This window comes from Eumetopias jubatus, unplaced genomic scaffold, assembly GCF_037043125.1.
Source record: "Eumetopias jubatus isolate StellerSeaLion01/CBP00866 unplaced genomic scaffold, mEumJub1_p1.0 scaffold_1, whole genome shotgun sequence".
Classification (NCBI taxonomy): Eukaryota; Metazoa; Chordata; class Mammalia; order Carnivora; family Otariidae; genus Eumetopias; species Eumetopias jubatus.
Window position 1 is genome coordinate 209,684,567 of NW_028274807.1, and position 26,721 is coordinate 209,711,287.

General features: G+C 58.0%; 4 protein-coding genes across 4 annotated transcripts; 1 reads left to right on the top strand and 3 right to left on the bottom strand.

Moving 5' to 3' along the window:
• Positions 1-1,814: 1,814 nt before the first annotated feature.
• RNASEH2A (ribonuclease H2 subunit A) lies at positions 1,815-6,419 on the bottom strand. The gene is made up of 8 exons (XM_028088686.2): positions 5,820-6,419; positions 5,557-5,628; positions 5,304-5,430; positions 5,115-5,202; positions 3,389-3,526; positions 3,196-3,283; positions 2,100-2,223; positions 1,815-1,982 (listed from the first exon to the last, which is right to left on the bottom strand). Exons 1-8 carry the CDS (start codon positions 5,944-5,946, stop codon positions 1,847-1,849), a joined length of 900 nt encoding a protein of 299 aa, XP_027944487.1. The 5' UTR covers positions 5,947-6,419; the 3' UTR covers positions 1,815-1,846.
• A 612-nt stretch (positions 6,420-7,031) lies between these two features.
• On the bottom strand, positions 7,032-8,589 carry THSD8 (thrombospondin type 1 domain containing 8). Its single transcript, XM_028088766.2, has 2 exons — positions 8,355-8,589; positions 7,032-7,231 (listed from the first exon to the last, which is right to left on the bottom strand). Exons 1-2 carry the CDS (start codon positions 8,503-8,505, stop codon positions 7,032-7,034), a joined length of 351 nt encoding a protein of 116 aa, XP_027944567.2. The 5' UTR covers positions 8,506-8,589.
• A 168-nt stretch (positions 8,590-8,757) lies between these two features.
• PRDX2 (peroxiredoxin 2) lies at positions 8,758-12,239 on the top strand. Its single transcript, XM_028088979.2, has 6 exons — positions 8,758-8,841; positions 9,315-9,426; positions 9,515-9,668; positions 10,285-10,407; positions 10,575-10,705; positions 11,911-12,239. Exons 2-6 carry the CDS (start codon positions 9,324-9,326, stop codon positions 11,994-11,996), a joined length of 597 nt encoding a protein of 198 aa, XP_027944780.1. The 5' UTR covers positions 8,758-8,841; positions 9,315-9,323; the 3' UTR covers positions 11,997-12,239.
• Positions 12,240-14,328: 2,089 nt separating this feature from the next.
• On the bottom strand, positions 14,329-16,164 carry JUNB (JunB proto-oncogene, AP-1 transcription factor subunit). The gene has a single exon (XM_028088902.2). It carries the CDS (start codon positions 15,864-15,866, stop codon positions 14,823-14,825), a length of 1,044 nt encoding a protein of 347 aa, XP_027944703.1. The 5' UTR covers positions 15,867-16,164; the 3' UTR covers positions 14,329-14,822.
• Positions 16,165-26,721: the final 10,557 nt, after the last annotated feature.

Here is a 26,721-nt window from a genome sequence, read left to right on the forward strand (position 1 = left end):
GAGCCCGATGTGGGGCTCGATCCCAGGACCCTGAGATCATGACCCAAGCCGAGGGCAGTCGCTTAACCAACTGAGCCACCCAGGTGCCCCAAGCATCCGACTCTTGATTTTGGCTCACGTCATGATCTTGGGGTCATGGGATCAAGTCCCGAGTCAGGCACTGTGCTCAGTGCAGAGTCTGCTTGAGATTTCCTCTCCTTCTCCCTCTGCCCCTCCCCTCCTCCCATGCTTGCTCTCTCTAAAATAAAAAAATAATAATCTTTTTTTTTTTTTAAATGGTGTCCTTGAGTGCCTGGGTGGCTCAGATGGTTGAGCGTCTGCCTTTGGCTCAGGTCATGATCCCAGGGTCCTGGGATCGAGTTCCGCATAGGGCTTCCCACTCAGCGGGGAGCCTGCTTCTCCCTCTGCCTCTCTCTCTCTGTCTCTTATGAATAAATAAATTAAAAAAAAAATCTTAAAAAAAATGGTGTCCTTGATGTTGAGCCACCTGACTTCCAAACTTCTCAGAGTGAGATAAACCTATCTTGCTACTGGCAAGGCTGTGCGGGAAGTAAGTGCTTACTTACATTGCTGGTGGGAGTGCAAGTCTTCACAGAGAGGAATTGGAAATATCTCTCCAAATTACAAACCACATAGACCCTCTAACCCAGCAAGCCCACCTCTGGGAACTTTCCTACAGACAAAACTGCATGAGAAATGATGGCCCATTCTCCAATGTATATGTGTAACAGCAAGCTGGGCGACAACTCAATGTCTCTTAAAAAGCATTAAATAAACCACAGGACAGTCACACCGAGGACTCTGTAGCTAGAAAGGGAACAAGGAAGGTCTTTAGGCACCCATTTGGAATTACCTCCAAGATGCGGTGAAGAGTAATGAATGTGCACTATCTAGGCTAGAGTTTGTTTCCATTCCTAAAACAAAAACAAACTTCAGGAAAGTATCCGCACATATATTTTGTAACATGCCAGGCTATCTCCAGAAAGATGTAAAAGGTACCTGCTGTAGCCTAAATGTCTGTGTTTCCCCAAGGTTCACGTTGATATCCTAATTCCCACAGATAGTATTAAGAGGTGATTAGGTCAAGAAAGGGATTAGTGCTCTTATAAAACAGACCTAGAGAAGGTTCCCTGCCCCTTCCACCATGTGAGCACACAGTGAGACGCTGGCAGTCTACAACCTGGAAAAGGGTCCTCACCAGCACTTGACCATGCAGGCAACTGTGATCTTGGACTTCCAGCCCCTAGAACTGTAATAAATATCTGTTGTTTATAAACCACCCGGACTGTGATATTTTGTCATAGCAGCCTGAAGAGACTGAGACACCTTGGTAAGCCCACTAGTAATCTGGGGGCACAGTGGGAGGGAGGCTTCTCAATGTCCCCCCTCCTAATTCTGTATCCTACAAATATATTATGCATTGAAAAAATTAAATAAGGGCACCTGGGTGGCACAGTCGATTAAAGGTCCGACTCTTGGTTTCGGCTCAGGTTGTGATCTCAGTGTCAGGCTTCAGGCTCAGCATGGAAGTCTGCCTGAGATTCTCTATCCCCCTCTGCCTCTCCCTGCCCCTGCTCCGTACACACATGTGCTCTCTCTAAAATAAATAAATCTTTAAAAAATAAAATCAAATAAAAATATAAAATCAAATCAAATCGGCCAGGGCCCATCCTGTTTCGGTTGGGAAAGTCTGTAGCTGGGTCCAGCTGCAGAGCACCCTCCCAACCTGCTTCCACCGCAAAGTACAACCAAATGCTTAGCTTTCCGTAAACAACTTTTAATCACAAAAGGGGGGCGGGGGGGGGGGGAGGTGAGGAAGGCACATAAAGGGAGAACAGGCTGGATCCTAGAAAGTGGTGGCTGACTCCAGGCCTCGCTCCTGGAAGTACCGGTGCGGGAGGCGGGGGTGGGTTCGGGGGCCTTTGCTGAAGTAGGACATGATCCTCCCAGATCCCTCCTGATCCCCAGTGGGCGAGTCCTCCCTGTGGGAGAGGTGGTGATACTGGCCGCTTCAGGGTGTTGGGGGTGGGGGGGATTCCCAGGGAGGCTGAACCCTGGCCTCCTGCCCTCTTTCCTCACAGCACCTCCAGGACACCCACCACAGAACGCCTTCTGCCTCCTTCTCCAGGATGCTCTGGGCCGTGCGCCAGCTGAACCGGACAAACTGGGGGAAGCCGAACACAGGCTCCACGTGCTTCCTCAACCACGCTTTTGTCTTGGGATCTGAGGGACGGGAAGGGTGGGGTGGGCAGTGGTGATGGCCCCTGAGCCCTGACACAATGTCCGAGTTCCTCAGCCTGGCACCTGACGTCCTACTACCTCATCTCCAGCCACCGAAGTACCGGAGGCCCCGCCCACTGTTCGAGGCCCATTCCTGCCTCAGAACCTTTGCCCAGGCAGCTCCCCACTCCCACTACCAACGGGTGCTCAAGGTAGTTTAGGGGAGACTGCCTCTGAAACATCCTTTCATCCCCTCAAGGACAACGGTCATTAAATGAGCATCTGTGGACGATGGTGTTACTGCCCATCATCCCCCCCAAAACTAGGAGCTTCAGTGGGGACAGGGAGGTCCCTGTTGATCTTGCTCATGGCTATATCCCCAGGCCCTCAGTAAGCACTAAATGCGACCCAAACTGTCTTTGGCCTGGACTTGGTTTCCTTACTATGGCCTCACCTAAGTTCCAATCACAGACTTGCTGTGTCTCCCCACCCAACTGCCCGTCCCTCCCTGGGCCTCAGAAGGACCAGAGGGTTCCTTGAACCCAGCCACTGACTCTTGAAATCTACTCATGGTGGGGGGTGGGCACATGATCACCTGCCACACAGACAAGGAGTGAGCCTCGTAACTGGGAAGAAAACAATAGATTTAAGCTGGCGCTACTGGACATCAGCTGGCACCCCTCGCCCCTGTCCCTTTCCCCTTAACAAACAGATGCCCACCAACAGTGTCAGGCCCTCACTGGGGCTCCAGGGAGACAGGAGAAAGGGAGAGAGAAGGGAGGAGAGAGCCTGCCCGCTGGAATCCAGCTCTGCCGCAGGCTAGCCAGAAGCAAGTGCTCCCCCTGTCTGAGCCTTACGCTCTTCCACTGCAGAGCAGGATGAGTGCAATGCAGAAAACTGTAGAAGCGCGCTCAGGCCTGCCTTGTCAGTGTTATTGCCAATACCACTGTCTCAAGGCGGCTCCAATGGGCTCACCATTGGGGTAACCAGAGCCATAATCAGCATCCAGGTCCTGCAGTTTTTCCACAAAGTGCCAGTTCTTTACAGCCTGGTCACGGGCCACCTGTGGGCAAGATACAAACTTGGAATCTCCCTCCCCGGAAGCAGGCACGCCTGCCTCCTGCCCAGAGGGATGCTAGGAGCTGGCCACGGCCAGCAGGAGACTAACCTTGGCACAGATACTGGCAGCACTGACCACAGGGTAGAGGGCATCTGCCTTGGCCTTGACTGTCACCTCAATGCCAGGAAACCGCTCCTGCAGCCGCTCCTGGTAAGTCTCTGGTGGCCCCACAGTGTCCACAAACACCTGTGTGGTGACAGAAATGTATTCATTCAACAGACATCTGGAAAAACAACTGTGTTAAGTGATCCAGCCTCCCAGCATTTACACATGCTGTTCCTGTACCTAGAATATTCTTCTCTCAACTCATCCCTAGGGTGCAGCTTTCTTGGACATCTCTGTCAAAAGTCCTCTCCAGGGGCACCTGGCTGGCTCAACTGGCAGAGCGCCAACTCTTGATCTTGAGGTCATGAACTTGAGCCCCACATTGGGTGTAGAGATTACTAAAGAAAAAAAAAAAGTCCCCTCCAAAAGAGGCGGTCCCTGATCAAGTCGAATCCATTCTACACTCACTGAGCACCTAAGCACACCATGGCTACACCAGATGCCAGGAATATGGCAGTAAACACACCAGACAAAAATCTCTGTCTTCATGGAGTGGACACCCTGGTGAGGGCCACAGACAAGAAACAGGGTAAATAATAAAGGACAGGGGAAAGTCGGGAGGGATTATCATTTTATTTCTTCTCTACTTGTTTTAAGTAAGCTCTGTGCCCCACGCAGGGCTTGAACTCACGACCCTGAGATCAAGAGTCCCATGCTCTACGACTGAGGCAGCCAGGTGCCCTGGGAGGGGTTATCATTTTAAACAGTGGTGGGAGGGATTCGGAGAGGTCACTCTGAGGTGGTGACATCTGAATAAAGGCCTGAAAGAGATGAGGGAATGAGTCATGGGGAGATCTCAGAAAGAGGATTCTTGACAGAAGGAAGAGCCAGTGCAAAGGCCCGGAGGCGGGACCATGCCGAGTATGCTATACAGCAGCAGGGAGGCCTTGTGGCTGGAGTAGAGAGAGGAGATTGGTGATATCCACTGCCGTTATCCTCAGAAATCACCTTTATCATCTGCTTACCAGCTGACCATCTCTGTCCCCTGACTTGGCCATGAACCCCAGAGGGCAGAGCTCTTGTCTGTCTGCTCCAGTACTGCACCGTCAGTGCCACGTTCCAGTCCAGGACCTCAGCCATCTCCTCAGCAAGGTCTGCCTTGTTCCGTTCCCTATCTCAAGTGTATTTATCCTTGCTATTCTCTAACAACAGCCTGTTCTTTGCCGCAGAGTACTAGATGCAATGCCAACTTACATTTCCCTCTGGTAATTTAATCTCATTCTCTCTCTTCCACTTGACACTGAACTCCCCAGGTTTAATTTTTACTGAAATCAAAAAATTAAGTGTTGAGATCTATATCTCAGATGACTATCTGCTGCATGAGGAGCAAACTATAAAAAACAGGCCTCAAAGTGGGGGGAGGAATCCAGGAGAGGAGGGTGCTCTGGGCTAGGACAGAGGCTCTGGGCAGGTGGACAGATGCGGATTTGTTCTGGACTCTGAGCCTTTAGAATACAGAGATAAATTAAATGAGAGTGGAGCTGGGGGCTCCTCCTTGGTCCAGGGTGGGGTACACATTTAGGGTAGAAGAAGTAGTAAAATATCAAAGGCAGCAACATATACTCCTGAGGTAATCCAGGTATGTCTGACCTTGAATCACCCACCGCACTTGTATACCTCCATTTTATCCTGAGGTGATCAAATGTGCGCAACCCAACAGTCAGCTCACCTGGGCAACTTTCACACCCTGATCCAAGGCATATTGCACCAGCCCAGTGGCTGTATCATGGGATAGGGAATTCAGGTTGTACTTGACCCTGCAGTGGGAGACAACCCAGTCAACCCTGATCCAGATACGGATCCCTTCCAGCCCATGCTGGCTGCCCCTCCACCCTGGCCCCTCCGGGAGGCCCCTCACCGCCCAAGCATGCTGGTAGAGATGAGGTTTGGAGACAGCACGTCCAATGCCCAGCCCACAAAGTCCCCGTCCTCCTCCATTTTCACAAAGAGTCTGTCCCGCTCGCTCTCCGATAGGGTCTTTGAGTCTGGGAGGAGGGTTGGGAGAGAAGGGGAGCGACTAGTTCTCCCAGCTCCTGTTCTCCCCCTCCAGTTTGCACCCGCCCCTGCACACGCCCAGGAACCCCCTCCCGAGACTCACAACTCCAGCTCACCTGCCACTTTCAGGGCCTCCAGATGTGCCAGGTGTGAGAGGGGGCAATAACAGATGGCGTAGACCATGGGGCCTGGAGAAGCGGGGGTCCAACCAGTGAGCCCGTGAAAACCGCTATCCCTATTCCATCATCACCGCTTTCTTCGGTGTCATCGCCACTATGACCCCCCCCTCCCCGGGTAGGGCACAATCCCAGCTCCCGTTCCAGTGCAACCTCCGTTCCCCTTATCACGCCCCTCCCCCAGCCCAGTCCCGGAGGCGCACCCAGCACCGGGCCCCGGCCCGCTTCATCGACGCCCAGGACGCAGGGCTCCTTGCGGCACACCGCGGGCACAGGCGAGTTCAGGCGACAGCGGCTCGTACTGTCTCTGTCCAGTTCGCCGAGATCCATGCCGCCTCTGCAGCCGCCACCAGCAGCAAGAACGAGGTCTGCGGGGTCTGGTCTAGGCGCGCGTTTTCCGCGGGCCCCGAAACCGCTCTCGCTCCCGACCAATCGGTGCCCAGGACCCTCCCCCGACGCTCCTGCCGCCGTTGACGTTTGCGCAGGCGCCACCGAAGCTCCTGCCGTACGGCTTCCTGGGAATTGTAGTTCCCAAGGCCGACCGCCGAGCTCTTCTTTGGGGGAACGGGGTGGGCGGAGTCGCTTTCCAAGCTCCGCCCCCGAGTCCCTGACGCCCCGTCTGTCAGGGCTGGTAGGAGGATAGGGAAATAAACGGGAAACTGACGCAGGCCTTGGAGAACTTGGCCCAGTCAGGACCTTGAAGGTCAAATACCACTATATTGCCAGAATACTGCCAGCGTCCAGTGTCCACATCACTGGGACCCTGTCCATCTGGATGTTGGCTATTTGTATTCCCTGTCCCTGCCACTCCACACAATCTAAGCCCTCTGGAATAGGTATTCCTACTTCCACTGAGCTCAGGCCTTCAGATTTGGGGTCCAACTCTCTCTCCCTCTCGGTACCTCACCCGGGCCCTCGCCCCTCCCCCCCACTCTGCTTCCTAACCTCTAACTGGGGCTAAGCCTCCCCCACCCACCCCCTCCCAACTGTGATCCCAGATCTCAACAGACCTCTGCTAAAAGTATGCGCCCACCAGGCGGGGCCATTCCCCCCAGTTCAGGGTTCATGTCCCTCAATTCTCGAATCTCATCGGGGCTCACGTCCTCAGCCTGTAGGTGTCTGACCCGCATCAGGCTCATTACCCCTTCCTCAGGGTCACAGTTCCTCCATCTCTGATTCCCCCTCCCTGCCCCTCACCATCTTTCTTCCTTTCACCCCGGATATCAGCGGGGGCTCACGGGTCCTGACTCAGCTCTCCCCTCTCCACCATCTTATAGCCTCCGCCCTAAAGGCCCTCCTCGCACCCGCCCCCACCCGCGGCCCTTCCCCTCTCCCCGCCCACCCTGGGGACTCTCAACCCGGACTTGACAGCCCGCCCTGGGCCCGCCTCCTCTGAGTTTGTCTCTCACCCGGGTTCAGGGCCTCCAGTCGCAATCCGTTGGTTTGCAGGATGAACAATCCCGTTGCCTGCAGGGCCGCACCTGCACCAGATTCTCGCGGTCCACGAACACCGGGCCCGGCGCTGTGCCCAGGACCTCGCGGCTGCGCTCCTGCTTGCCCAGGTCGCAGAAACAGCCCCACTTTCCCCACGGGCCAAGGATCGAGTCCTCCACGTCTAGGGATGGAGGGCCAGCTAGGGGGGACCCTACCCCCTGTGCCCTCCTCTAGGAAGGGAGGAGGATAAAGACACTAACAACAACATCTCCTGTTTGCTGGGCTCTGCCTCTGTGCCAGGCACCACACCCCCATAGATTATCTCATGTAATTTCCCCATCATTCCCAGGTGGGGAAACTGAGACCTATAGAAAGCAAGTTACCCTTTGAGCTCATACATCTGGTGTGTGACCCAGAGGAACTGCAAACTGACACTTCCCACTGGCGCTAGCCTGTCCGGTTGGGCGTGTGATACAACACGCCAGGTGCTCACTATCTGAAGCTGACTCCTGTCTTCAGGGGTGTGATAATGGGCCTGTTCAGTAGGCATAGTGCCACCTAACCAGCAGGGCTGCAGGTGGTAAATTAAGTGACGTAATTGGGGTAATATAACGAAGGTACTGAAAGCCTCTGGCGATATACTGGCATGTACTACAAAAACAATTATTATGGCCACTTTTCAAGCAGCTACAACCTTCTGAGTGCTTATCAGGGGCTCTTTACAATGCTTTTTTACAGACTCCTCCCTATGCCGCCAGGAAACAGGTCTTACCCCAACTCTGCAGCTCACAAAGTCCTAACACTTCATGCCTTACCAAGTCTCTGCCAGACAACACTGGCTTCTTTCTTTTCCTCCGTCCAGCCCTTTTGCTTTGGCACTGGCTGTTCCCATTCCCTGGCACACTCTTCTCCCTAAATCTTTGCATTTGGGGCTTTTGCTGGATTCCTGCTGCATTGGTTATCCATCCTCTTCAGCCCGGCCTTCTCTGACTTCAGACGTTTACCGCGCCCTCCTTTCTCTATCTTCTAGCACACACCCATGAGTTTATGGATGTGTCTGCTTGGGGGTTTATTGCCGACCCATGTCCACTCTTCCCCTGGGAGAGGCTTAAAGTCGGTCTCTATTTCAATTTACAGATAAGAAAACTGAGCCTCAGAGAAAAGTAAGCGGCCCACGGGGGCCACGCCAGGGCGCAGATGGGGAGAGGTCTGAAGTCCCTGGAGGAGGGTGTGTTTGCAGCCAGCTGGCGAAGTGGGGTAATGGGGCACCTTTCCGCACCATCACACCCGCGGCGTGCGGTTACCTTTCTCCTGATGCTGCAGCCGCAGCTCCTCCCAGGTGTCGCCTCCGCTCTTCTCGCCAAAGTAATGGTAGTCGCGGGAGACCTGGGCAGGGGTCCCCAGCAGCAGGAGCATCAGAGGCAGCAGCAGTAAGTTTGCCGGGCTCCCGGCCATGCCGGACTCCAACCGACCCGGGCGCGCTCCGAGGAGGAGCTCCTCGCGGGGTATGTGGTGCCCGCACTACCCCCACCAGCGGTGGCAGTGGTCGGGGCCCCCGACTCCGCGACTCCTCCCGCCGCTTGCAGGCGCGTGGACCGGGCCTGCTTCGTTCCCCATCCCCCCCCTGCGGTTGCAGTGGACCCGACCGCTCCACTCGTCCGCCCACCCCCCCGCCCTATGCGTCATGGTTCGTGCCGCGCATAAAAGACACCCAGGCCCAGGGCGCGCTTGGTGCTGAGAACGCGTGTTCGCGCGTCTGCTGGTCTGTGTGTGCCGCCCTTGCCCACGCAGGTATGGACACCTGGAGGGCACCGGGCTCTGGGGAGCCCCCTTGGAGCAGCTCCGGCCGGGTCCAGACCTCAGCGCTGCAGCCTTTGTTTTCCGCCCGCCGTAGTGGCCGCCTTTGTCCTTGCAGGGGGAAATCGAGGCCTTGGCCTTGCATGCAGTACAGGCCGCATCGCCGAGCTCCCCGCCCCCTGCTCGCGGGGGTCTCCTCCTGGAGCGGTGGGCTTGCGCCAGGGCCCTCAGGCCGACACGCTAATGGGGGGTCCCTGGCGGCTGCAGCCGGGCCGCTTTTGCTGGTCGGGGGGACGGGTCTCCTGCAGTCTCAAGGCCGCGCAGACCGGGTACCCGGGAGGGTGTGGGGTAGTGCTGCGCCCTCTGTCTCTCTTCCCTGGTCACCGGGCCCAGCGTCACGCAGCGTGACCTTGGGAAGGGAGGACAAAGGGTGTTCCCGGGCGCACTGACCGGGCTGGGGGTCTCAGCTTTCAGTCATGGCCTCTGGCAAGGCGCACATCGGAAAGCCCGCCCCGCCCTTCCAGGCCACCGCCGTGGTGGACGGCGCCTTCAAGGAGGTGAAGTTTTGCGACTACAAAGGTGAGGGCGGCCGAGAGTGGGCCCAGGTGGGGGTGGGGCCCAGACATTAGAGGCCTAACTCCTTGTCTATCCCCGCTCCCTCCCGCAGGGAAATACTTGGTCCTCTTTTTCTACCCGCTGGACTTCACCTTTGTCTGCCCCACGGAGATCATCGCTTTCAGCGAGCGTGCCGAGGACTTCCGCAAGCTGGGCTGTGAGGTGCTGGGGGTCTCTGTCGACTCTCAGTTCACCCACCTGGCTTGGTATGAGCAAGGACTAGCAGGGAGGGAGGATGCAGCCAAGCCCACATCCTCCATAGGATCCGAGCTATATGTTCTTGCGGCTGTTGCTCAACATCTGGGCCTCCCTTTCCCCATCTTGAAAATAATAAAATTAAGGATGCCCAAGTCCTTAATGATGATGGCAGTAATTAGCATTTGAAAACTAGTTGCTGGGCCCAGAGAGTTGGAGATGCCTTACCTCACTTAGGGCAACACAACCTCCTTTCCAATAACTATTTCAAGAAGGTGGAAACCCCAGTTCTAGACAGTGAAGTGCTGGGCCCCAACACAGAGCTCGAGAGAGGAGGATGGGGACTCTGAGGCAGGCTTTCTCTGCCCCAAGATGTGGGAGGTCACCGGCATATGTGAACACCCTTTGCTGGACCTGGAGCCTCGGCTTAGTCTTCCCAGCTGCGGGAAAGAGCCCCTGTACCCTCTTCAGGGTGGGGTGGGTGGGGATCCTAGAGCCTTGCTGTAAAGCTCCTTATCTCTCAGCTCCAGCACCCCCTCTTCAGCCTTTATCACACCCAGGCCCCCAGGGTGAGGACCCTGCTGTATCAGGCATCTTGGGTCCCAGACTTGTCTCTTCCACTCCTAGGATCAACACTCCCAGGAAGGAAGGAGGCTTGGGCCCCCTGAACATCCCCTTGCTGGCCGATGTAACCAGAAGTTTGTCTGAAGATTATGGTGTGCTGAAGGAAGATGAGGGCATTGCCTACAGGTACTGTGGGGCCCTCAGGGAGCCCCCAATCCTCAGGATGAGGAGACAATGCTTGGGCACTGTCTTCCCTGCCCCCAGCCCTGTGGCCAGTAGGGAGTTGATACTCCCTCCCCCGGCCCTGGCAATGGCAACTCCCAGCTCCTCACCATGAACTCTGATATCTTCAGGGGCCTCTTTATCATCGATGGCAAGGGTGTCCTTCGCCAGATCACTGTCAATGATTTGCCTGTGGGGCGCTCTGTGGACGAAGTTCTGCGGCTGGTCCAGGCCTTCCAGTACACGGATGAGCATGGGGAAGGTGAGCAGACACAGACATTCACCTGGGTTCAGCTGTGGGTACATACTCAGCCCTCGTGCACACATTGACTGCCTGCTCTATCAGTTGTGTGGGATGGATGTGAGGGCCCCAAAAAAGATTCAGTTCAGGGCCTCGTCTGCAGGGACTTTTCTAGTCTGGTAGGGGAGATACCCCCATATGAGGGTGGGGAGCTGGGAGGTAACAGATCTATAGAAGATATTTGAGAAGGCATGTACCAAGTCAAGCTCAAATAATATTTGTTGGATCAGAGTACCTTCTCCTGTGGAGGACACAGCCTGATCACAGACCCTCAATGTCCAGTGGGTCTATGGTTGACGGAGAAGCAGGATTAAAGGGGTCAAAAAGAGAGGTGCTAGGATGGCTCAGTCGGTTAAGCGTCTGACTCTTGGTTTCAGCTCAGGTCATGATCTCAGGGTTGTGAGGTTGGGCTCTGTGCTTAGCAAGGAGTCTGCTGGAGATTCTCCCCCTCTGCCTCTTCCCCCACTCCCCACCCCCCCGCAGGAAGAAACTAATCTTTTTAAAAGGGGGGTGGGTGCCTGGGTGGCTCAGTCAATTAAGCATCGGACTCTTGGTTTTGGCTCAGGTCATGGTCTCTGGGTCCTGGGATCCAGCCCCTTGTCAGGCTCCATACTCAGTGGGAAGCGTACTGGAGGATTTTCTGTCCCTCTCCCTCTGCCCCCCCCACTTCCACACTCTTGTGCGCATGCTCTCTCTCTCTCAAATAAATAAATATTTTTAAAGATTTTATTTATTTATTTGACCGAGAGAGACACAGTGAGAGAGGGAACACAGGCAGGGGGAGCGGGAGAGGGAGAAGCAGGCTTCCTGCGGAGCAGGGAGCCCGATGCGGGGCTCGATCCCAGGACCCCGAGATCATAACCTGAGCTGAAGGCAGACGCTTAACGACTGAGCCACCCAGGCGCCCCTCAAATAAATAAATAAATCTTTAAAAAATGGTGTGGGGGTGGTCAAAAATAAATAAAAGTGTCAGCCAGAACATCCTGTAGCTGGGCTTGAAGGGCTTTTCCCAACGTACTATATGGCCTTGGGGCTGTACCACTTGGCTCTGGGCTTTTTCTTCTGCCACTCTGGCTCCTACTTTGCCTCTGTTCATCCCCTCATAACTGCCCTACCTTGAAGATATGGCTCTAGCCTCAAATGTGCATCCCTGTGTCTTCCCACAGTCTGTCCTGCTGGCTGGAAGCCAGGCAGTGACACAATCAAGCCTAACGTGGACGACAGCAAGGAATACTTCTCCAAACACAACTAGACTGCAGATAGGTGGGACGCTTGGGCGATTGGCCTCCACCGACACCTCTACCTGGATACCCCATGGTGACCCAGGAAAGGCCAGACTTGCCCCTTTAAACTCCATAGTCTGTGACCCTGGAGGGCTTGGGCAAGGCCTTCTCATTCTCCCACCTGGGAGCTGGTAAATGGTGAGCCCCTCCCTGGACCCATCTAGCTGGGCACAGGCCTAGTGGTGACCAATAAAATATTAGGACAGACATGAGTCTGCGTCGGTGTGGTCTCTCCTGGTGTCCTTGCCACCTCCGTCCCGTCTCCCTGGGAAATTGACACTGTAGTTACTTATCTTCACCACAAGGTGGGAGCCTTACCTCATGCTCACTGCTTCCTCTCCTTGGCCAGAGGGTGCTTTCCGTGGGGGGTTGGGAGAGGGTGGGAGGTGGGGTAGGCTGTTGGCCCCTTGCTGGGAGCAAGCCCCAGGATGCCCTGTGTCCTAAAACCTGGCCACCCAGGGCAGCACCCACACTTTGCCATCTGCCATGCTGTGTTCAAATACCATTCAAGAGCTGTGATTTTCCCTGCGTCTCTTCAGCAGTCAAATGAGAATAAAGACAACTAACTCACATCACCATGCACATTAAATGCAATACAGTATGTGAAGCTTGGGCCCAGTTAATGGTAATTAGGATTGGTCCCTGGGGCTGGAAGAAGAGGGTGGGGACCCAGTCCTAAGAGCAGAACCAAGAGCTTGAGCTACATGCACAGTCCCTGCTGCAAGCTCTGCCCCACTCTAGGTTGGAAGGGCTGCCCACCTGCCCCTGGGGTGGAAGGGTGAGGGTCAGGCTGGGAGGCAGGTGTTAGGAGCCAGAGTGTTCCCAGGAGTACAGTTTGATGCTGTGCATGTTCAGGCAAGTGGTTTTGCCACTGTGAGCCATTTCCTTCCACAGGACTGACATTTCATTTAATCCATAGGCCCATTATTCATATTGCTATCCAGCCTAAACATTCATCTGGGCCTTGGAATTTTATCTACACTCCTTCCCCAAGGCCCTCCGTGGTCTTCCCTGACCTCATCTACCCACTCTTGGTTCACTCGAATCCAGACACACACGGGTTTCTTGCTATTCTTTAACAAGCTGATCTTGTTCTGGCCACAGGAACTTTGCATGTACTGTTCCCTCTTGCCCGGAACGTTTTTTTCTCAGAACCTGTCTTTAAATCTGAAAAGTCGCATCATTAAAGGTCCACGTTTCCAATCCATTCTCCAAAGCAGCTCACCTCCCCTGCCCCGTCACTACCACTTTGACCTGTTTTTTTCTCTTGCTAGCACCTACCACCAGCTCCGAATCATGTTTGTTTGTTTATTGTCTGTCTGCCATGGTCCAGGCAGTGTCTCCTGCGCTAGGTTGTTCAGCATTTCATAAATGAATTAATGAATTTGTTCTGCCCTCCCCACCCGTGCGGTTTCTCAGCTTGTGTTTTTCTCTGCTGTTCTGGGGGCTTCCAGCTCCGAAGCCAGCTAGACCCCTTCCGGGCGCACCAGCCGCCCTCCCACCAGCCCCAGCTGCGGGGGCGGGCGTCCCGCGAGAGGGCGGCGACGGCGCCCGAAGCAGCCGCCCCGGCAGGACCAGACCTGGCAGTCGCCCTGCTCCCAACCTGGCACCCGGGAGGGGAAATTGGCAGGCGGGCGCCGCCCTTCCTGGCGGGGGTGGGGGGTACCGCGGCGGCCACGAAGGCTGCAGCAAGCCCCCGCCCGGGTCAGGTCAGACGGAGCGCGCGTGGGCGCGGCGGGGCCCGGACGCCAACCCGAGGGGGCAGGCTCTGGGTTGGCTCCGGGACCCGGGAGCATGGCCCTCCCACCGCGGATGCTCTGGACCCAGGCCTGGGGCTTTCCGGGCCCGGGCAGCCGCCTGCCTGGGAAAATCCCGGCCCCCTTCCCGGCGCCGCAGCCCTGCCCGGCAGAGCGGGGGAGGGGATTCCCGGAATCTGCCCGGAGACGGCCGTCGCGTCACTGGACAGAATCGGCCCATGTAGGGGCAGCGCTTCCGCTGCGTCAGCGGGGAAAGCCCCAGCGCGCGCTGCTGGGCGGGGCTGCGCCCGCGCACTGAGCGTCTCGCTCCAGGCATCCTGCCCCCTGGTGATGGGCGGCTGGACAGCGTCCCCGCCCTGGACCTTCCAACCCCAGAAATCACGGGACGAGAGAAGGTTGGACGACCGGACTAAGGCTACAAGATACTTAGGTAGAGCTGGCGAGGAGGACACAAACACTGGGGCGAGTCACAAACAGGAGTGGGGTGGGGGCAGCCCACTAATCTCCCTCCTCCCGCCCGGCTTGGAAAAAAAGACAACAGAAATTAATAAAGAACCATTTTTTTTTTACTTAAATAGATTCAATAAAAAGTCGGAACAACAAACACACACACACACAAACACATCTTAAAATAAACTCTTTAGAGACCAAGTGCGTGTTTCTTATCCACAGTACTGTGCAGAGGGGGGAGTGCAGGGGGCGGGGGTCCCTTCCCCAGTGTCCCCGCGGGCTTGAGTACCAGGCGGCGGGGCCAGCTCCGCCGCGATCGCCCCCTCCTCCCCCCCCTGTTAAATACACAAATATATTATATTCAATATGAATCGAGTCTGTTTCCAGCAGAAAAAAAAAAAACATACAAAAAAACGTGGAAGGGGGCTTGTAAACGTCGAGGTGGAAGGACCGGGCGCAGAGCGGGCGGGCAGGAGTCCAGTGTGGTTTGCGGTGCCCCGGGGGCCGGTGCCCACCGCCTGCCCCCTCGCCCCTTGGGAGGCGTGCGCCCAGTCGTCCAGACTGCGGGAATGTCCGTACGGGGGGCGCTCAGAAGGCGTGTCCCTTGACCCCGAGCAGCAGCTGGCAGCCGTTGCTGACATGGGTCATGACCTTCTGTTTGAGCTGGGCCACCTGCTCCCGGAGGACCCCAGCAGTGCTCGACAGCCCCGCGTTCTCGGCCTTGAGTGTCTTCACCTTGTCCTCCAGGCGCGCGATGCGCTCCAGCTTCCGCTTCCGGCACTTGGTGGCCGCCAGCCGGTTCCGCAGCCGCTTGCGCTCCACTTTGATGCGCTCCTGGTCTTCCATATTGATGGGGGACACCGGTGGCGTGGCGTCGCGGCTGCGCGCCTCAGGCACCGTCTGCGGTTCCTCCTTGAAGGCGGAGGCTCCTCGGCCCAGGCCCAGTTGTGCCGGGTGGCCGCCAGCGAAGGGTGGCGCGTGTGGGAGGTAGCTGATGGTGGCCGTCGGGTACGAGCTCCCAGTCCCGACGGCGGCCCCGGCGCCTCCAGAGGGCGCAGAGGCTGGGGAATAGCTGCTGAGGTTGGTGTAGACTGGAGGAGGCTCCGGGCCGGCGTAGACGCCCCCGGGCCCAGCCGGGGGCCCCGAGCTGGCGCCCAGGGACACGTTGGGGGGCGTCACGTGGTTCATCTTGTGCAGGTCGTCCAGGGCTTTGACAAAACCGTCGGCGAAGCCCTCCTGCTCCTCGGTGACACCGCCCCCGGCGCCCCCCGCGCCTCCGCCGCTGCCTCCCCCGCGGGGGTAAAAGTACTGTCCCGGGGGCGTGGGTGTCGTCGTGATCACTCCGTTGCTGTTGGGGACGATCAGGCGCTCCAGCTCCGATGAGGCAAGCTTGAGGGACGCGCCTGTGTCCGAACCCTGGCCGGAAAAGTAGCTGCTGCCACCGCTGCCCTCTGGTCCTGGGCCCCGCGCCCCGGGAGCTTTGAGACTTCGGTAGGGGTCGGCCAGGTTGAGCGCCAGGCTGGGTTTCAGGAGTTTGTAGTCGTGTAGAGAAAGGCCGCCCGGAGCCCGGCCGTATCCCGCTGCTGCGTATGAGTCGTCGTGGTAGAAGGGCTGTTCCATTTTAGTGCACATCCGGGCGGCCCAGGCGGTCTGGGGGGGGGGGTCCCTGCGGGGCCGCCCCGGGCCTCGCTGCGGCGAGCGGCGCTCTGTCCGCGACGGTGGCTGGACCGGGTATCTGGACGCGCGTTCCCAGGAGCTGGCACCGGCAGGGAAAGGCCAGCCGGCGGCTGTGCGCGGAAGCTCCGTGCGGCTTCTCGAGCCCTTCTGCCTCTGGCGCGCTCGCTTTCCTGGTGTCGCTTTCCCCTGCTCCCCGCTCCCCGCAGACTCCGATGCTGGCCTGGCCGCGCTCAAGGTCCCGGCAGCTCAGCCTGAGCCACACGCCTTTATACGGCTATTGTCAGCTACGGAAGTGCGCTCCGATTGGCCGTCGCTCGAGCCGGGCCCCCGCGCCCCCCTCCTCCAGCGTGGGGAAGGGGAGGAGGCGGCTCGCGTCACTGTCAGGAAGCGCGTGTCCTTGTAAACAGCGGCCACGGGCTGGGTGGCTCGGCGCGGCTGCAGGGGGAGGGGCTCAGGGGACCCCGGGGTGCGCGAAGAAGGGGGTGCTGGTCCAAGACACACGGGGAGGGACTCCAGGGAAGGCGATGATTCCCCTGGATACGAGGAACTGATACAAAGCAAGTGTGTGTATGTGTGTGTGTGCGGGGGGGGGTCTCCAGGGTGTACACGAAAAGGCCTGAGGGACTTGGAGTATCCGAGAGGGGTTGGAGGGCTGATTATTCACTGGGAGACCCCACAGAGGTGAGACAGGAGGGTTAACCAGGGTAAATGAGGGAGGGGTAAGTAAATACCTGATTCAATAATTGTGTGGGGGTCCTGAGTACAAAGGGGTTAAAGGACTTGAATTTTTACTGGAGGGGCTGAACCCAGGAAGAGTGAGGAGGGGGAAAAATCAAAAGGGTAAAGGGAGGGGGATGGAGGATCCATTACGCAAGATATGAGTAGGGGTCCTGAAGTCCATGGGAGAGACTGAGGGCCTCCATAAGGGGAAGGAATTGGGGGAATCTAGATATATAGAAGGTGAGCGTACTGGGGTATACTGAGTCAGGGAAAATATGCAGGAGGAGAAGATGGGGACACTGTTAGAGGTTGGGAGTCACTGGAGTCATCTGCAAGGCCCTGATGAAGGAGTTAAAAGTGTCGGGATACACCTTCAGAGCTTAGATGATAATGACACAGGGTCTCCAGTTGAGACTTGAGGGCTTTTTGAGGGTCCTGGGGATTTGGACTACTGGATCTTCCATGATTGGCACCCCCTCTTGTGGGTGACTTCTAGACGCCTGTATACTTTACTCCCATCTCAAAGCCCTCCTCCAGTGCCCCGGGGCTTGACAGACACCGCGTCCACTCCTGGTGCGTGAACCTACCCCGACGGCCGGGGCGCGGTCGCCCAACCCCACTCCTTCCTTAGAAACAGGCTGGGGAAAGAGCGCCGCGGCAGGAAGTGTGGCAACAGCCCCCGGGGAAGGAGCCCGGCCCTGCCTCCGTCACTCGGATCCTACCGGACCCTGCGCCCCGCCCTGGGTCCGGTCGGGTTCTGCGCCTCAGAAGAGGAACGTGGACGTGAGACCCCGGCGAAGGCCAGGGTGCGCAGAACACGCCCAGCCGCGTAGGCCTCCAGTCACCGTACCCCCTCTCCCAGCAATGGTTCAGCCCGCGGCACCCGCAGGCGATCGCGGAGGCTGGCAGTCCGGGGACGATTCCATTAGCCCGACGGAGGGGGACGCACCGGGGAGCGGGCCTGGTCGCCATGGCAACAGGCCGGAGTCCGCGGGCTGAACTGGGGGCGGGGCGGCCCCGGGAGGTTCTCTCCCGCGCCCATATAAGGACACAGGAAGGGGTGGGACCAGCGCCGTCCCGGGGCCCTGAGCCAGGACCCGAGAGCCCGAGTATTTGCCAGGTCCCAGGGCGCGCCCGGGCCCCCGGACGGCTAGTCCCGACCAGCCCCGCCGCCGCCCCCGAGGCCCCCACAGCCGCCTCGCTGGGCCCCACCCAGCTACTCTGGGGCTGCGTCCTGCCGGGCCCGGCCCGGCCCAGCCTGTCAGGTCCCCGCCTGCCCGCGGGCCTGGGTCGGACTTCGCCCCCGGCCCGACAGGGCGCGGAGGGGCGGGCCAATGCCTAGAGGTGCCCCCGGCGCCTGGGCGGGCTGGCACGACTGCCTCCTTCCTCGGGTGGGGTACCTTTCTTTTACAGCAGGAGGTCTGGGCCTCTCCCCCCCCACATCCCTAGGGGCTGGGGTGCCCCTTCTCTCACACCAGTGGGCGAATTTAGTCTAGGGGTCCGCCTGGTTGGTCCGCCAACCATCCAGAATACCTAAAAAAGGGGGGGTCCCTTCCGTCTCCGGGATGTCTCCTTCATCCAGTCGCAGGAGACCAGAAAATCCAGGGGAGAGAATCTGAGAGAACTCAGTGCCCCTTCCCCAGCACTACATGGAGGTTTAGATGGTGAGGCTCCTAGTTAGATTTAAAGTGGGAGTTCCAAGCCGACTGTGAGCCACTAGAACAACAGGTGAAACATCAGTCTCTCTCTCTCCCTCTCTCTTTCCCTGAGAGAGAGAGGCCTCTATCTTCTGGGAGGATGGAAATTTCTTTAGGATAGAGAGAGGCTGAGAGACAGGGGCTAGCCTGACTTTATAGGGCAGGGAGAGAGCACAGTTAAGTGTGAGGGAGAGAAGGAAAATGAAAGAGGCAAAAAAGAAACTGAGCTTGTGGGGGCAGGGGGAAGTCCAGCAGAGCAGTGAAGTTAGGGAGGAAGGTCCCATGAGAAGGTGGGGGTATCCCCATCTTTGGAGGGTCCTTGTGACCCCTGGGTGCTCCCTCCCCTCCTCCTCTTGCTTGAACTGCTCCCCTAACCCCACCCCAGGCTCAAGGGAGATTCCAGCGGCTGGCCGCTGAGTCTGGCGGGCGTGCTGCCAGGCCTGTGTCTCCCGCCCATGCTAATAACTGCAGCTGACATCTGGCCGGGCCCTGCGGGGGCGCGCAGTGGGCAGCATTGGGGGGCTGGGCGGGTCTGGCCTGAGGGCAGCATCTTGGGAAGGCAACCTGCAGCTCCCGCAGGCCAGGAGGCCACAGTGAATCAGCCCTGGCCAGTGCTGAGGTTGGCCATACCAGAGGAGTCCTGGACAGAGGTGAGGCTGGCCCAGAGAGGGTCGAGATGGAGGACAAAGATGGAGCAGGAAAAAGTGGATGTGTGGGGGCGGGGGTCAGGGCAGGGAGAGAGATGCCCAGAGAGACAAACCAGGGGCAGGGTTAGCGTCATGCAGACTAACAGTGAGACTCAGAGACACTTAAGATAGGCAGACAGACTGAGAAATAATAATTATTATTTTAATAGCTAACACTTATATGGCTCTTACCATGGGCCAGGCACTCTTCTAAGCGGTTTACATAGAGTAACTCATTGCCTGCCTCCCAACAACCCAGCGAAATGCATGCTCTTTGTATCCCCATTTAACAGACAAGAAAACTGAGACACACAAAAGTAAGGAACTTGCTTGATATCCCATAGCTACAAGTACTGGAGTCAGAATATAACCTGGGCTGTCTGGTTCCAGAGTATTAGCCACTGTCTTGTGGATTTTCATAACCAGAGAGGCATTTATGGTATACCAAGTGTATGGCAAGCTCTGCAGGTCCTTTCCTGAAGGGTCTCTTTCTAATCTGCGAAGTAGAGTTGGGCACAGGGCAGAGGGCTGGGGGTGGGAGTGAGAGCAGGCTAGCATGTTGAAGTGGGGTCGGGTTGCTCCATGTACTCTGCATGGGTGTTTGAGCAGGGGGTGGGGATTGGGCCGTCAAAGGAGGGCGGGGGCCCAGCCGAGCTGGTACAGCCGGTTCCAGGCCCCTGCCAGTCTCACCCTTGTGGCCTGGGCGCCACCCCCTCACGCCGCCCTGCTGGCGCCAAGGCCGGCTGGGCTATGAGGAGGGTGTAAGGAATAGCCCCCTCCCCCACCCAGCCTGGGTGCCCAAACTGGCAGCTGGGTACTGCCCAGCCCCTGGGCTTCAGATCAGCATCTGGCTGAGGAGTCTGTGCCCAGACTTCTCCAACGCCCAGGGGCCTGGGGCCTGAGGAGTGGAATAAGGAGGAAGTTCACCCACCCCCACCCACAGGTTTCTCTGGGGCTTTTGGCCTTGAGGGACTTCTCCTTCTTATAAATAGCCTGGTGACCCCCTTGCCCCAGCCTCACTGACCGACCGGGCCCTCACCAGGAAACTGGGCTGGGGGCTGCCCGTGAGTCAGCCAGTGGGCAGGCCAGGGCGAGAACCCACAAGTCATAGCACCCAGCCTCCCGCGTCCCTGCCCCTGGGTGTGGACAGACAGCTGGGCAGGAAGAGGCTGAGAATCACGGAGGCCCTCCCCCAGGAACCCCTGGCCTGCCAGCCACCTCCCTCCCCCACCTCTGCGGTTTGGGGGTCCCTCACCCCCTCTCCTGGAGAGGAAGCTTCTGGGTTTTCTTGGAAGCAGGAAGGAGAGTCCGTCTCCTCAGGCTGACTCAGCTGGGCATGAGGGGAGTTTCCCACAAAGCTACTTCTGCCCCCCCCCCGCCACTGCTGGAGAGATCTTGGGGGGCCTGAGCATGGCTGACATCCTGGGTCACCCCTTTACAGGGGATGTGGTGAAAAAATAAGCCCACACCCCACCAAGGACTGAGGCTGATGAGCTGGGCCTCCTAAGGGAAGTGACAAACAGCAGGGAGGGAAGTGGGGGGGGTGATGTTTGGAGAGAGGAAGCACCAGGATGGGGTGGGGGCGCAGAAACAGACTGGGAAGCACAGAGCCCCACAGCACCTCAGCATGGTCCAGGAGCGCGTGTGTGTCTGGTTGGCTGTGGGTTTGCATGTGGCTGGCCTGTCAGGGCGTGTGAGAGTGTGTGTGAGGCCTGTCTTCTCAGTGCATGTGTCTGTGTGTTGGCCCAACCCTGCAGGGGTGTGTAGGGCCTGTCTGCTTTGGGGGGCGGGAGGTGCGTGAGTGTATGTGCATGGTCTGTGGAACAGGTTGCATGTGGCTGACCCATATGCATTTGTTGTTTGGAGTTCATATGGCTAACCTATTCGTGTTTGGTGTGTATGTGTGTTTGTATGTGTGAGGTCCACGGCTTGCCTGTGTGAGGTCTGTGTGTGCGTGTGAGGTCTGTGGCTAGTCTGTGTCTATGTGAGCTCTGTGGCTGTGTGTGTGCGTGCATGCGTGTGTGTGTGTGTGTGGCTGGTCTGTACGTCTATGTGAGCTCTGTGGCTGTGTGTGTGTGTGTGTGTGAGAGTGTGTGCGTGCGCGTGCGTGCATGTGTGCTAGCCAGCAGGTTCTGTCAGGGTGTCTCTGGGCCAATGAGTTTACGAATGTCCGACTATGGCTTGTTCATGCCTCTCTGTGCTGGGTGTGACTGTCTGGCCAGACCATGTCTGTAAATATGTCCGTTTGTCTGCTTGCATCTGTCTAGTCTGTAGGTGGGTCTGAGTTGTGTGTGGTACTGCTAAGGTATTGTGTATCCGTAAGGTCATGTCTCGGGGTCCCTTGGAGCCTTGGGAGTGTATGTGTGTGCACAATGTGTGTGGGAGGCTGGGGTTCTCTGTCACGGTGTTTCTGTGTCCTCTTCATCCACCTCTCTGTAGGTTTAGGTTTGTCTCTCTTGCCTCTGAGTACCTTGCTGAGTTGGTGATCTTGTTGGTGTGTGCACGCACATGTGTTGCTTTCTTTTGTGTCAGGATCTGACAGTGTGTGCGTGTGTGTCTGAACATCTCCAGTGAAGCAGTAGATGTCCCTGTCCTGAAAGCAACTGTCCCTTCTCTCTATCAACATGAGTGTGTCTGACACCCAGTTCTCTGCGTTGCTCTCCTGCCTGTGTGTCTCTGGCCTATTATATTTGTCTCAGTGCGAGTGAGTGTGGCTGTGTCTGCTGGGCTGTGTGTTCTCACCCGAATGTCTGTCTGTGCCTGTGTTTGTGTGTCCATCTTGCCTGTGTGCCCAGTTGATTTACCTGTATCACACACACCCTACCTGCATGCCTCTGACCTGCCGATGTCTTCATGTGTGGGGCATCGTTTCCATCTTGCTCCTGAGTCTGCCCTGTCACTGTCCTATATGTGACAGCCACTGCTGGGTCGGCTTGCCCAGATGTGTGTCTGACCCTGTTGGTGTGTCCCTGCTTGGCAGTCTCTCTGTGGCCAAGGTGAGAGGAGTTTGTGTGTCTGGACTGGGTCTCTTTTGGGGTGACTGTGTGTGTGTATACTCCTTGCCACCCCCTCCCCCAAGTCTGGCCACCCTGGGCCATGTTTACTCTGCCCCCAGCCGATTTCTGCCCTGCCCGGGGAGGGGCTGACCCTCCAGTCTGTCCAGCCGGCAGTCCACAGGATGTTCCCCAGACGCTGTCTCCGCCGACATCCCCTCCCTTTGGCCACCCCTGGGTCAGGACCCAGGCGTCCAGGGCAGCGGGGGTGGGGCTGCAGCGTGGGGGGGGTAGCCTGTCAGGGCCCCGGAATGAGGGTGGGAGGTGGGGAGGCAACGGGCCCAACAGGTTCCGCCTCATTCCTGCCCCGCCTCTCACTTCCTGGGTGCCTGCCTGGGGCAGGGGGTGGACGGGATGAACCCCATGGCCTCAGAGCGCCTGGGTGGGGCACGGCCCGCCCCAAAAGACCTGGCTTCTGCTGGGCACCTTGACACCCAGGCCTGAGAGACAGGAGGAACCTGGGTCCTTCTGCCTGCCAGGCCTCCTCCTATTGCTGTGCCCAGCTCTCAGGATGCAAAGCGTCCCCTCTATTATTCACCTAATTCCCACAACAACACAATGGGCCAGGTATAATTATCCACCATTTTCATATGGGGAAACTGAGACAGAGATGGCAATGATGGCAGAGGCAGGATTTGAACCCAGCTCTGAATGCTGCCCAAGACCCCCAGCCAGCTCACCAACTGCCTTCCTTCCCTTCTCTAAAAATGGTACATGTAGGGTGGAGTGTAAACCCAGGCCCCCATGAGGCCTGGCTCAAGGGGGCGCCCGGCTTGCTCTGAGTCAAAAGGGGCCCCTGGTTTGAAATGAATAAGAAAACGGCTTTAACCGTTTCATCGCCACGATGGGCTCTGCTAAAACTTCCTGTGGGCTGGGGGGGAGGGGTAGGAGCTGGGTTCCCAGAGGCCTGGGCTGTGGGGGGTAGGCCCTGCCAATTCTGGGGTGGGGGGAAACATCTCCAGCGACTTGGGCGCGGGATGGCTAAGGGAAGACACTTTCAGCCCCCGGAAGGGGCGCCCCTCCCCCCTGGACCGGGAGGTCCCTAGAACTTAGTTCTCAGCCCCCACTGCCTGGAGGGGGTCTCAGAGTCCGCAGCCCCCTCCCCAGGGGCCTGACTCACACTCGGGGAAAGCCGCGAAGGGTGAGTCACGGGGGTGGAGAAGGGGGAGCAAGGTCGGCTGCGGCCAAGGGACCCCCGCGCTGGCCTGAGTCACGCATGCTCCAGCCTCGCTGACCCCCAACCCCCTTCCCCAGAGACCCGGAGCGGGAAGCGCACTGCCGGTGGACCACCGAGCTGAAGGAAGAGCGGGGCTGGGGGAGGGGGGAAGCACGCGTCAGGCCGCGCGGGAGGCTCCGGTTCCCATAGTAACTGGGGGGTCTCTCAGCTCCACGGGGAGGGGAGTTCCTCTCAGCAGGGACGGCCCCCGCGCGCCGGGGAAGCCCCCGCGCGCTCCGTCGAGGGGCCACAAGTTTCAGGTCGGTCAGGAAGGGGTTAACGGCGGCCCCCCCTCCCGGGTTTCACCCGCGCCCAAAGCCTGGGGAGGGGGCGGGGCCATGCCCCGCGCGCCCCACCCCCGCGGCCGCCCACGCACACGCGCGCGCAGCTAACCCATCCCCCCACGCTCGCACGCACGACCGCGTCGGGCTCCACGCATGCAGCGACCCCTGTCGTGTCTCACGTCACGCACGACGCACGCGCCCCCGCAGCGCGGGGAGGGGCCCCTCCCGGCGTAGAGCAGTGGGACGTGGGGCGTCTGGTGCCCACTGCGCACATCTCCGCCTCCGCCAAGCGCGGTGTCGCGTGTGACTTTGACACCCCCCCACACACAAGGTCACAAACTCTCCGATGACCCACAGTGTCACACGGACACAGGATACACCTGCCATACACTGGCTCAAACCTTCACCAGTCCAGCCAGCCCCACAGCGGACACGGTCAGGGTCACACGGACACACAGACACACGTGGAGACCCAGATGGTTACACGGGCACACCTGTTATTCTTTGTGTACGGAGACAGGGCCATCTCCATTCAGACAGGTGGTATATATAGGTACTCTGATAAGGCCACACCATCACCATCAAGACAAAGTAAGACGCAGATACAAAGTCTTGGATGCCAGGATTCCAGTTGCAACACAGCCATACCTCTCACACAGAGATTGTAAAGGCACAGAGACACATGGTGGGGACAGAAATGACAACCATTTAGTCACACGGTCATCACAAATAGGGTGCACAAGTTAGAGTCACAAACAAACCCACAAGGGCACACACAGGGACATTCCGATTGTCTTGGGGATGTGGACAAATCAAGGACACACATGTCAGGGTCATGCTGTCGCAGAAAGCCACATGGCGAGAAAAGACATGGTCGCACAAAACACACTCACTTCGCATACAAAAAGATGACACAGGGATGTAGACACACAGCGAGGTTGCATATAGAGAAGCATTGTGCCCCAGTCCCCATCAGCACCCCCACCACCAAATCACAGTCTGTTGCATAAATTCCCAGGGCCCCAAGACACAGGTGGATGCAGACACAATGCCTGTGCACACACAATCACAGACCCACCATCTCACACCTACATAAATGAGCACACTTTACACGGACTCAAGACACACGCACACACGGAGGAGGACAGGATGGGAGTTCCCAGCGGGATGTCAGTGTCTTTAGTGCAGAAGGCCTGCCAGAGTCCCTCCTGGTATGCAGCATGGTGTCCACCCTGTAGCTGTGGTCAGCCCTGGGGAAAGGGCATCATCCTCCAATTGTGTGCACCCAGGATCCCCATCCTTGCCCTCATGACTGGGTCTCTGCCCAGATGTGAAGGCCGGAGGGGTCGGGCCGGGGTCCAGCTGTGGCCGCAGGGAGGGGCTGAGTCACCAGCTTCCCAGCAGTACAACCCAGGCTGGGCCCAGCTGTTCCTGGAAACAGGCAGGAGGGGGTGGGGTCTCCAAACCAGCTGGGGGCTGCTGGCCCCCACCCACACTCTCTGTGAGGGGCTCTCAGCTGGATGCTCCCTACTAATGGAGGCCTCTGGGGCATCGCCCAAACTTTGGAACTCCCTCCTCCAAAAATGGAGGTTTGCATCTTTCCCCGAAATATAGGGTTCCTGCCCCCAAATGAGGGCTTTTAATTGAATTGAAGGTACCCAGATCGCCCCCAACAGTGGGGCTCCCTGCATCCCATAATAGATTGTTGCTCTTCCCTGCCAACATGGAAGCTTCCTTTCCCCACAAACATAAGAATCCATGCCGCCCCAAATGGAGGGTTATGGCTCCTCTCCCAAATTGAGGGCACCCAGACCTTTCCTTAAATCTGGGGACTCAGGTCACTGAACATCTAATCTAAAAAGCCCATAATATCACATTAGAACAATTTAAGTCCATGCCCCAAATACCTGGATTCCCAGATTCTTCCTACACATCAAGATCCCTGCAGTTTTTGCAAATATTGGGGATCCCACCCCAAATATGTGGCGGTCACATGTCCCCCAACATTGGGCTAACAGGCCCTCCCACAAATATTCCAGGCACCCCCCCCCCGGCTTGTAACAACCCTGGTTCCCGGCCCGTCTTCCACTTTTACCTGGGGGTAGGACGGCCCCATTTCCCCCTATTGGCAGCACCCTGTCCTCCGGTGGGTGCGGGAAGGGGGAGCCAGCGGCAGTTGTTCCCACGCCCGCCGGAAGGCAGCCCAGTCCGGAAGCCGGCACTGCCGGCCCTTGTCCCCTTCCCTCCTCCCTCTCACCCTGCTCCAAGGGGTTAGAGGCCGAAAACAACGCGGGAAGGGGGTGTGGGGGTGTAGACGAGCCTGGGAGGCCCCCGCGTGCATGCGGCTGCGCGTCTGAGTGGGCTGTAACTGGGTTTCTGATGGTAGAGTGACTGTGCTCAAGCGATGCGGAGTGGGGGCTGCTCTCATCTTGCTCAACCCGCTCCAGGGCAGGGTCGCCGGAGCCAGACTCGGGGTTGGAGAGAGCAGCGCCCCTCCCCTCAGACCTAGACCCACCCCCAAAGCAGAGCCCGCTCCTCCCTCCAGGTACAGCTAATAACCTCTAATTACTGCTCATTACCTTGCCCGCCCCGTGGGAGAGGAGCTGCTGGGGTATTCTGGCGCCAAAGGGTGCGGGCCGGGGCTTTACCCCTTCCCCTAAAGCCAACTAGAGCCTCTATTTCCTCTCCTGCGACCGGGAATTAAAACAGCACCTGCCACCTAAAGTCATGGGGAGATTTCAACCGCCTATATAATTTAAATCGCTTAGCGCAGGAACTGCATACTGTCGACACTCAATAAATGGTGACTGCAATTTTATTAACTACTATTGTTACCACTTTCCTTTGAGCCCCCTCCACCGCCCGGGCGGGGTCTCTGAAAGGGCACAGGGCTTCCCCGCAGGCCGTGCTCCTGCAGTCTGCGCGCCCCCTGGTGGGCCTTGGGGACCTGGGCGGCCTGGTCCTGGGATCTGAGGCTGGAGGACCTCAGGGGCTCGGGGATGGGGGGGGACAGGGGGGTTGGGTGGGTGGAGTGGGCATGGTGCAGGAGCAGCTCAGTGGAATTCGATCCATACTGAACAAGTGTGTCTGTCCATCACCCAAGACCTGAGTCTGGCTGATTCATCCTGTCCCCTCGACCTAGGACCACGCTCGT